General features: G+C 31.3%; 1 protein-coding gene across 1 annotated transcript; it reads right to left on the bottom strand.

Moving 5' to 3' along the window:
• Window positions 1-7,786: 7,786 nt before the first annotated feature.
• Window positions 7,787-9,538, bottom strand: LOC120070307. Its single transcript, XM_039022229.1, has 4 exons — window positions 9,310-9,538; window positions 8,648-8,826; window positions 8,464-8,524; window positions 7,787-8,328 (listed from the first exon to the last, which is right to left on the bottom strand). The coding sequence occupies exons 2-4, from the start codon at window positions 8,791-8,793 to the stop codon at window positions 8,050-8,052; spliced, it is 486 nt and encodes a 161-aa protein (XP_038878157.1). The 5' UTR covers window positions 8,794-8,826; window positions 9,310-9,538; the 3' UTR covers window positions 7,787-8,049.
• Window positions 9,539-10,514: the final 976 nt, after the last annotated feature.

The following is a 10,514-nucleotide window of genomic DNA, read 5'->3' as shown; positions in this document are numbered from 1 at the left end:
CTAAACATAGATCATATTTATATCCAATTTCCTCTAAATTTATGTATCTCATACATAAAGTTAATTATATTATATATAATTAACTAGTTCAATTATATCATATATAATCAAACTCCCTTTTGTCAATTTGAACATTTCAAACTGATCCAAAAACTAATTCTCTACTTATATCCAAGCTACCGTGGGGACCTTATGGACCTATGGCTCGAAGCTCTAATGGTATGTGAATAGCTGACTAAACTCTTTAGCCACGAGACTACCATCCGTTAACTGTCAAGCATTCCACTAAAGACCGACAACTGAACTCTTTTTACCATAGATAAATTTTTGTGTCCAACGGATATAACCAATCATCAGTAAGATAACCCTTAATAGATGCTCGTAATTACAGATGGGCTAATTTACCGTTTTTCCCCTATAGTTACATCTTACTCCTTAAGTACCACAGATCCCTCTAATGAACAATACAACATAGTCCTACTATGTGTGGACATCTCTCGGGCCATGAGAAGAAGTGTGGCGCCACATCGTTCAAGCCCCGGGATCAGCCCTTAAGGGAGCAATCTATCTACTTACCCCTGCTTCGGGGAAGGAGTGAATTCCATCTTGTGCAGCTGAGTTCCCAACTCCCAAATCAAACGAATCCTCAAAGTGGTAGGTTTGAGTCAATGACCTGGCCAATCGCACCCATGCAAATCAAAGGACGACCCTCAATGGCAGGAGTTCCCAACTTATTAAGGATTGAGGTCATGTTACCTATGGTCATCCTAGTGAAGTGAAGTCTCTGTCATGAACAACGTTATATAACGAGACGTTGACACTTCGTGGTCAGACCTTATACAAACTCTTTGTATAGGACGCCTCCGCTCGCATGTCCCCACACAAATGATCAGGATCAGATCATCTGTAGCAAGTCACAACACTTGTAACTATTCTACAAAGTGGGCCGCATCTGTAGCATTACCAGGATAAGGTTTCCCTCCTATATCCATATACTACATACCATTTTAGTTATCACTTAAGACATGATCCACTTGTATGTCACCACATACATGCTTAAGTTACATAATGACATCCAGGGATTTTAGTTTATTGGTTTGTGGTAAAGCAAATAAAACATCTAATGTGAAAAGTCAAAAAGTAAAATAAATATCATATATCATACATCACAAGCGTTCGTACAAACTGTTTACAAATTACAGGACATGAGACTTTAGGGTATCATCCCCAACAGCGTAGGCATTTAACTGAGAGAGAATTGGAGAATCAAGTACTAGAGATCAAACCACATCCGCATCAAATCTACATCAACACAAGTTCAACTCCATGCAATAAGTTTATCCGGAAACCTCATGCAACAATAATTTTCAGTTGATGACAAAGATTCATCACCAACATTTGCAATTCTTGATCTAGGGTTACATGCTTGAACATTTAAGTAAGATTGATCAACTTGCTTGTGAGTGTTCAAACCTTGAGTAGAGGACTAGTTCTCCTTATCTCTTGGTCTTCAATAAAAAAAAAATAATCCAAATATAATCATTGCCTTTGGATTGACATCAATTGATTTGAGGGTCTTAGAATTTGTTACTAGGGGTTCAATAATTGAGTTCCTAATCTTCAAATTTCTAGGGATTTCGTATCAGGGTCAAATTTTAAAATTTTTATAAATTTGAGGGCTCAATTTTTACAATTGAAAGTTTGAGGGTACATTTGCAACTACCATTATATCTTACTGATGATTTTTTTACAGTTTATCCTTAAATCATTCGTTGATGTATGAGCAAAAAGTATCTCAAATTTGTGTTCAACAGTTATTATAAACTTTTGAATCTATGTCTAATAGTGACATTTTTTTTATACAAATATCGCGAGTTTGGAATCATTTTATAAAAGTATATAAGTTATCAAACTTATTGGAAGAATATTGTTAATTTTTTTAAATGTGCATGTTGAGGATGCGAACTTCTTAAATTTTTTTTAAACTAGGGTTTAGGTTTAAATAGATCACATATTCACAATGTGATCTTTTATCTTTTTTTTTTTTTTAATAAATTAATTAGGTTACATCTTCAACATGCGATCTTCTCAATATTTTTGTAATAAGTTTTTGTATACACCATGTTTTTCTTTCTATTATAAATTTTAGATTAAATTATACAAATAATCCTAAATTTTGTATTTTATATCAAAAATACCCTTAAAATTTCAGACGTTTCAAAACCTTTAAACTTCCAAAAAGAGTTCAAAAATATCCTTACCGTTAATTTAAGATGGAAACCGTTAATATTTTATGTAAAAAAAAAATACCCCTAAAGTTTAGAAGTTTCAAACATACCTTTAAATTAAAAAAATATATATATTTAAAAAAATACCCTTATTGTTAGTATATGAGCATAAGCCGTTAATATGCATTTACTTCCCTATTTTCTCGATTTGGCTATTTATCGTTTTGGCATGTCTAAGGAGATATTTTGATTTCAAATTTTTGTGAGATTTTATGTTTTAACTTAAAGTTTTTGTTTTTATTTTGATTGCTGAGAAGGTTGGTGTAAGAATTGGACAAATAAGAGAAAAATGAGAGTATTTATATGAAAGAATATCTATAATGTTTTAAAATTGATTCTTTTCGAACTCAAGAAAACTTCAAATAATTTGATCACGGTTTATGTTCATATATTAACATTAGTAATATTTTTTAACTTCTTGTTAGTTTAAGGGTATTTTTTTTTTTTGAAAGTTTATGGGTGTTTTGGACAAGTTTCCATCTAAAATTAATGGTAAAGGTATTTTTGAAATATTTTCAAAAGTTTAAGAGTATGTTTGGAATACATTTTCAAGTATTAATTTAAAAAATGAGTCACTTTGGAAGGAATTGGATTGTTTGCCAATCACTCCAAATAGTGTTTTGTAAAACGTTGACTCAAATACATAGTACAACTAGTTTAGTTTTACATAATAAAATTATACATCATGTAACTGACAATAGGTATACAATATAAATACCTACTGATCAGATCCACAATATGCATTCATCATTTTTCTCTTGTAAACACTAAACTGCTGTAAAAGGCAATCTTCAAGAAGTAAAAGAAAAGAAAATCTTCCCGTGGATGTAGCCATCTTGGCCGAACCATGTAAATTGTGCTTTCTTCCTCTCTTTCTCCTAATCTCCTTGCAAATCTTCATTTATTTCTCTGCAAAAACAACACAAATATCATTTTACAATCAAGCTACAAAATTTTCAGAGTATCGAGTAGCATCAAGTAAAAAGAAAAGTCATCGAGTAAGAGAGAGAATGTCGAGTAAAGAAGAGAGATCATTGAGTAAGGAAGAAAGAGAATGTTTACTTGATCAAGTCTGTCTTCCGAGTTCAATATTCTATTCAGCCGGTTGAGGAAATCTTGCCATACATATGTTCCCCGATTCTCCAACACTCGTGGCTCATCTTCAGCCATAATTTCCACCAACCGCAACTGATATTATCTGAAGTTTTGGGCCTTCAGTGGAAAATCTTGGTTTTGGACATGCAGACATCAGAATAACCCAACATTTTTTAATAAGTTTTTATCAAAAATGTTTAAATAAAAATAAGTTTTTTTTTAAAACATTTTTTTAAGTCAATCCAAACGGTCCATAAAGGCATTTTTTAAACTTTTAAAAATTTAAGAATAACTTTTACACAAAATGGAAAGTATAAGCCAATTATTTACAATTTAGCCTAAATTTTATTTTCAACAAATATTAATTTAATTTTAGGTCTAAAAAGAATACTTTACTACAAGTTACCAAGAAGATCTTATCCACTCTAGTTATCACTTATCACCTGCATTCAGAAGTGGTCCTAAAATTTAAATGAGTGTTCTGCTCTTTTATTGTACAGTTACATTTTCCTTCATTTATTATTTTATAAATTTCAACATGACAATTAAATACAAAAAGTCAAATAGTTTTGTTTTTAAAAAAAAATGATCCTTTTTTTAGAGGCTTAGATATGGTTTATGTAATATAATAGGGTTCTGTATTTTTTTTTAGAAAGATAATGTAATTCTAGAATAAAATAGGGGAATCGAACCTTAAACCATGAGATTGATAGTATGAACACTATACCAATTGAGTTATGCTCTTGTTGGCAATAGGGTTTTGTATTAAAAAGTGGAAACTTGCTTCAATAATTTTACTAGAGAACTTCATTTTTTTTTTTCTCGAGATAAACTAGCTTAACTTTATTTTCTAAAAATTTTTAGATATGTATTTTAATAATAACAAAAAATATAGTATTTTTTTCATTCAATAAATGAACTTAAATGATATTACTAGTAAATTATAACTTTTAGTCCATATTAAGTCAATAAGTTGATACAATATCGAGTAAGTTTACGAAATTTCAACTTTGTTTCTAAGAACTAGATGTCTAAACTTAAAATTTCTAAATAGACCTTTGTACTTTTAAATTGATGTATAAATAAGTCTATACTTTATTCATCACTTTTTAAAATTAACTAATGTTTTAGGCCAACTTTGTGTATAGTAACATACAACTCTTCTATATATTCTATATTTTTACCTTGACATCACTTTGGACAAAGTCTTTGCTTAAGTTTTGGTATGCAAATGGTCAAACACCACACTAGTGTAAGGTTATGTGATCGGACGAGGATTTATTGATTCTATTCTCTCGTCGAGATTCATGCATCAACATAGTTTGAATAATAATTAATAAATAAAAAATCGTAATCTTTCTGCCATAGTTTTTGCTATTAGTCCATGTATCTCTCTCACTTGATGATAGAGGCTTTCTCTACATCTCACATTTTGAATTATAGATATCTTTAATCCTTATTAATTTGGTGGTATTGTATTACTTGATATTTGTATAAAGTGGCTTAATTTAGTAAAAAAAAACCGACCCATAACCAATTTTGGGTGTGTTTAGAATATATTTTCAAGTGATTAATTTAAAAGCTAAGTCATTTTGAAGATATTTCAAGTATTTGACAACCATTCAAAATGAATTTTGGAAAAATAAATTTATAAAATAAGTTTTAGGATAAACATGTGAAACCAACTTTTAGACCTCTGGCCACTCCTTGTGGGTGATTGCCATCGGCCAACCACCATTGTCGAAAAATTCTTTTATAATAACTTGACCCTAATAAAAACACTTCTAATATATAACAAACTAAAATATAAAAACACCTGAAAAAAAAGTTGTCAAACATATGTATGTTTTTATTTGAAAGAGATTTTATCAACAGTATTTAAATAAAAATGAATTTAAACTTTTTTTAAGTCATTCTAAATAGACCTATTATTTTGAGCATCTTGCAAAATATTTAATTGGATTAGAGATAAATTTAAGGGAAAATACTTTTTTAGCCTCCAAATTTTGAAGAATAGATATGTTTGGCTCCTTAATTTTCAAAACATACTTTTTTAGCCCTTCAATTTTTTCGAATGGTGTATTTGAATCCTAAGCTTTCAAAATATATCTTTTTAGTCCAAAAATTTTTAACAGTAAGTTCAAAAGGTTCTCTAAATTATTTTTTATTTTTATTTTATACAATTATATAAAATTTTGAATTACATATCTGAAAAACATTTTTAGAGGGAAATGGTAATTCAAAAGAAAAATAACCTTTTAATTTAAAATAAAAATACAAAAACGACGTTTTAAACTTATTTTTAAAAATTCAAGGATCACATAGATATATTTAAAAAACTTAAAGGCCATATGAACTTAATTTTTAAAAAATTGGAGACTAAAAATATAATTTTTTTCTAAATTTCATGTGAACGCGATTGATCTAAAATCTCTCCTACTTTTTTAAGGTTGAAAGTTTAATCTTCTATCCCAATAATTATTATATTAAAAAACTTCTCGGAATTTAGACTCGGCCCAAATTGAGTTGACTCAGCGAGACAACTCGTTGGTTCTCGTCTAAACAAAACCTACCAAACAAAACAGGCCATGTGCGAATCCAATTCTAATAAGCTCCCTTCATTCAACCAATTTAATGTATCCTAATTATTAACAATCATTTCAGTTACCAAGAAAGAAAAAATAAAGCTGATCTCCAAACTAAATTTTCAAACTTCATTTTTTCTAAAGGGAAAAAGAAATGATAATTCAAACCTACTTTACATTGTTAAGAAAAAAAAAATGTTCTTTTTTAAGTTCAATAATTGTAGAATAATGGACTAAACTACAAAGTCACATTTAAATTTGTTAAAATTGTTAAGGTTAAATTACAAGTTCAGTAACTAAGATTATATTTGATTCTAAAAATTAAACCTATAAATATCCACCGAATCAAGTTTTGAAAATTTGAAATTAAACTAAAAATTCAACTCTTTTACTTAAGAAATATGAAAGTTATCGTAAGAAATTGAAAGAAAACGCAAAACTAGAAACCAAATAGTTATTAAATGGAATTTAAAAGTTTAATTTTGTGCATATTAGATCCATAAACTTTAAAAGATATTTGAAAGGCATATTTTACATTTTTAAAAAATAACCCACATACGTATTAGACAAAAGGTTATTAGACACAAAATTATTAAATAATTTGAATGTATAAATGTATTAGATTTTTTTTTTTTTTTGTCTTATTTCATTTTTACTCACTCAAAATCAGTTTAGGATTTGAGTTCACACATTTAAATGTGATCTTCATACCATCAAAATTGATTTTGAATTATTGAAATCATGTTTCACGATACTTTTGAACATGACAAGTGATTTTGGCCTTTACAAAATCACTCTCAAACATGTCTTTAGACACAAAATTGAAATTTGAAAATCGAAGGGCTAATTTAACATATCTAAAGTTAATTGACCTATTAGATATATTCTTTTAAGATTCCAATTGAACTTGCTCCTCTCTTATAAAAGTTACAAAATCTAGATTTTGATTGAAAACTAGAAAATAAAAAATGACAAATTCCATAGAAATTCTAACATATTCGCTTTGAGATTGAGACCATTCATCTAGAATCAGACAACATTACCTGAAAAAAAGAAAGCGATAAAACATTAAACATATAAAAGCATGTCTTCTTCTCCTTTTATTACCACAAAAAAAAAAAAAAAAAAAAAAGATTTGAAGGAATCGAGGCTGTGTAAATTCAAACTAAAAAGGATAAAAGTTTCACATTCAAAGTAATGGGAAATGGGTTCATATTTTATTCCCAGTTACCATCTTTTAAAACTCTCCAAAATCACAATCATAATCATCATCAACACCAAAATACAAAGAAAAAAATAAAAAAAACTCTCATAAAGCTCTCCACTTTTCTTTATAATATCTCATTTTATAGTATAAAAATGGCCACCAAGGCTCCACCATTTGTAGCCAATAAAATACAAAATCATTCATGCGTGGGCATATTTTCGAGTCACATATAGGATATATGTTGTACGGATTCACTATTTGCTAATTTACGAAAGTGACCTCTAAATATATTGTTGGAATGCCTTAAATCGATTATACAATGCTTCGAATGATTAAGTACGAGAATATTACTCTATAAATTCTCTAATCTAGAGTCATCTATTCTTTCTAATAGTAAATTGTTTCCCCCCTACTCGTGAATGTAACTAATACATATTAGTGAATCACGGAAATTTCTGTGTCGATTCTTTACTATTTATGCTTTTCTACTTATCTTTATCTATCGATTTCATAACATAATATTATAGTGAGAGGACGGACACCCAAGGAAAGAAAACAACAAAGAGAATGAAAAAGGCTTGATCTACCTTTCTCTAGTTTATTTCCTCAGATTAGATATAGTCCAAAACATCATTTCATTAGTCACCTTAATTACAGAGATATCTCCTTTGAGATGATTTGATGAACAACAAAAGGACTCAACAAGAACAACCATCATGCATTTGATTGACTCTCCTATGTACAACTTTACACACTAATGAAAAAGAGGTAAAAAAGAAAAACATCAGTTTCAGTTTCAAATTCAATTCCCTGTCTCAAATCTCCTCCCACTTCAAAAACTTAGGCTACCTTCCTGTGGTTATATATATGGTCTCTAAGCAACAGCAGAAATGCTGCAGTTTCGGGAATCGTGGTTAAGACAGTCGAATCCTTCGATTCGAACTGCTGCAGGTCGATGCCCGAATTTCATTCGGGCGCATCCTCCTTTACGAGTTGATGGAGATGGTGGCCCTTCGCAAAGTTGGTAGATATTGTTACCATTGCCAAATTGCTCATCTTGGACTAAAGGGTTGGAAGCTCTACTTGGTGGAGACCCCCAAAAGGATGGTGGAGATGTTGCTAATTGGTGGCTAAAATTTTCACCATAACTTTCCTATGATATATACATAAACCACACACTATAAGATTGTTGGTAGAGTAGCTCGTCAATCTCATACACGAGAAATAAGTAATCAACCAAGATAAACAAACAAGATCATGGTGAGCGAGAGAGATGGTAATTAAGAACCTTAGTGAGAATCATATCAAGAAACTCAGCTCCAGCTCTTGAATTTCCAGTCCTGGAATGGCTGCAAGGAAGCATATTCACATATCAGAAGCTAATTCGAAGAGATTCAAGTTCAAATCTAAATATTTGAAAGCGGAAAGTTCCTGATTCTGGCAAAAAGAAGTTAAAATTGGGATTGACGAACCTGATGGGCCATCTATAAGCTCTGATGGGATCGTTATCTGGAGGGGTTTGAAGAACCAAACGACGTGGCTTTGGACAAACCACAGATTCCATCCTCATCTCTTGGCAAGCAGCCATGGCGTTCTGCTCGTAAACCCACCTGTTCATTCTCTCTGATATTCCTCCTTACAATTTAAAGATCTAAAACAAACAGACAAACAAACAAACACCTTTCAGGCAACTTAAAAATGTTCAGCCAAGTGGAAAGAAAGATCAGCAGAAGAAAAGCCCAGTTTAAACTCTCTTGACGTGTAAATCAAGAGAGCCTTTTCTCTCATAACAGATTTGAGAAAGACGTGGATATGCACAACACAGAGCTCAAAGAGGGCCCCCCAAGCAACAACAACAACAACCGGATAATAGTTCGAGAGTCAAAATTGAGGGAAAACAAAAAATGGGTAGAAAATATAAACATATTCTCCATCAATCCTTGTTGAATTAACATTCGAACCATACAGTCAAGTCTATTATCCTCCACTATAGATCAGACCCACAATTGTAAAACTCAAAAAGGAGCATAAAATTCTCGCAGAAAAGAAGCAATTCAAACCCCAGAAAGATTTTCACCAGAAAATGTTCTTAAAACAAATAGACAACCAACGGAAACAGAGGAAGAGGAGAGACCTGAAATGGCGAGCTCCTCCGCAAAAAGGAGGGTCTGAAGGAGGAAAAAGGAGAGAGAGAGAGAGAGAGAGACAAGTGAGAGAAACAGAGAAGTTCAAGTTTCAGTGGTTTAGAGAGAGATTTGAAGAGAAAATGGAGAAAGAGGAGTTGCAGAGGAGTTTGAGTTCACTATTCATAGGACAGGGATGAAGATGATGGGTAGGTTAGGAATTGGAGACGAGTAATTCTAAGCTGCACCAACGACTATCGAATTCTATATTTTCAACAGTTGATTTCTTTTTATGTTAACGTGGTTACATCTCCAGCCGTTCATTCAGCTCTGTGGGCCCCGCTATTGGAGATTTTTTGGCCACATGATTCCGGATGCCACGCGTTTATTAATTTTAATTTGTAGATCTGCAACGTCATTTGAAATAAAATTAAAAGAAAAAAAACACCCACACATGCTTTTCTTTTTTCCTCTTTTTTTTTTCTTACTTTTTTTTGCAAGTCTTTTTAGAAGAGAAATTCTAACGCTAAGTCGAATAAACTGATGGTGTGATTTTTATTTTATTTTGACAATAACTGATGGAGTGACGTTGCAATTTGCAATTTGCCACTCCATTCTCTCTAAATTTAATACAACAAAATTTATTCTTATTTATTTTCTCATTTATGTATATTTAATAAATTAGGTTTAAATAGTTTTGGGATTTTTTTTAAATAATATATTTTTTTAATAAATAATGACAAAAATAGGGTTGGAGGGAAAGTATTCCCAAAAATAGGGTTTTAAATCGTGTACCGAGTACACAATTAGCTCTAAATCGTGTACCGGGTACACGAGTCCCTGTCCATCTGGTACGTGCAGTCTGCCATGGCAGTCATGTAGGGTTGACTGAGGAGTACATGATTACCTTAAGTCGTGTACCCGGTACACGACTTCCTCTCCATTAAATCACCGCCCGCCCCTTCTTCTTCCTCACCGAGACCACCGAGACCTTCTGCCTTTCATCTTCCTCACCGAAATACCTTCGAACGATTTTGCTCCATTTTGCTTTCTGCCTTCCAAAATCTTGCTTCTTTTACTCAATTTTCCTCACCGAAATCTTCCAAAATTTCGATTTTGCTCAATTTTCCTCACCGAGTCCTCCATTTGTTCGTTTGTCCAAAATCGTCCAAACGCTTCTGTGGTAAAATTCTTTCTCTAGTTGTTTTTCAATATA

Source organism: Benincasa hispida, chromosome 1 (genome assembly GCF_009727055.1).
Source record: "Benincasa hispida cultivar B227 chromosome 1, ASM972705v1, whole genome shotgun sequence".
Taxonomy (NCBI): domain Eukaryota; kingdom Viridiplantae; phylum Streptophyta; class Magnoliopsida; order Cucurbitales; family Cucurbitaceae; genus Benincasa; species Benincasa hispida.
Note: the sequence above shows the minus strand (reverse complement) of the source record. Positions and strands in the feature narration are given on the sequence as shown.

What these genes read in the sequence shown, in the direction of transcription:
- LOC120070307 (XM_039022229.1), bottom strand. Translation starts at nt 8,793, where the DNA reads ATGAACAGGTGGGTTTACGAGCAGAACGCCATGGCTGCTTGCCAAGAG. An exon ending in GCTTATAGATGGCCCATCAG is followed by an intron (nt 8,525 to 8,647) that starts GTTCGTCAATCC and finishes GCTTCCTTGCAG; the next exon opens with CCATTCCAGGACTGGAAATT. An exon ending in TTGATATGATTCTCACTAAG is followed by an intron (nt 8,329 to 8,463) that starts GTTCTTAATTAC and finishes TATATATCATAG; the next exon opens with GAAAGTTATGGTGAAAATTT.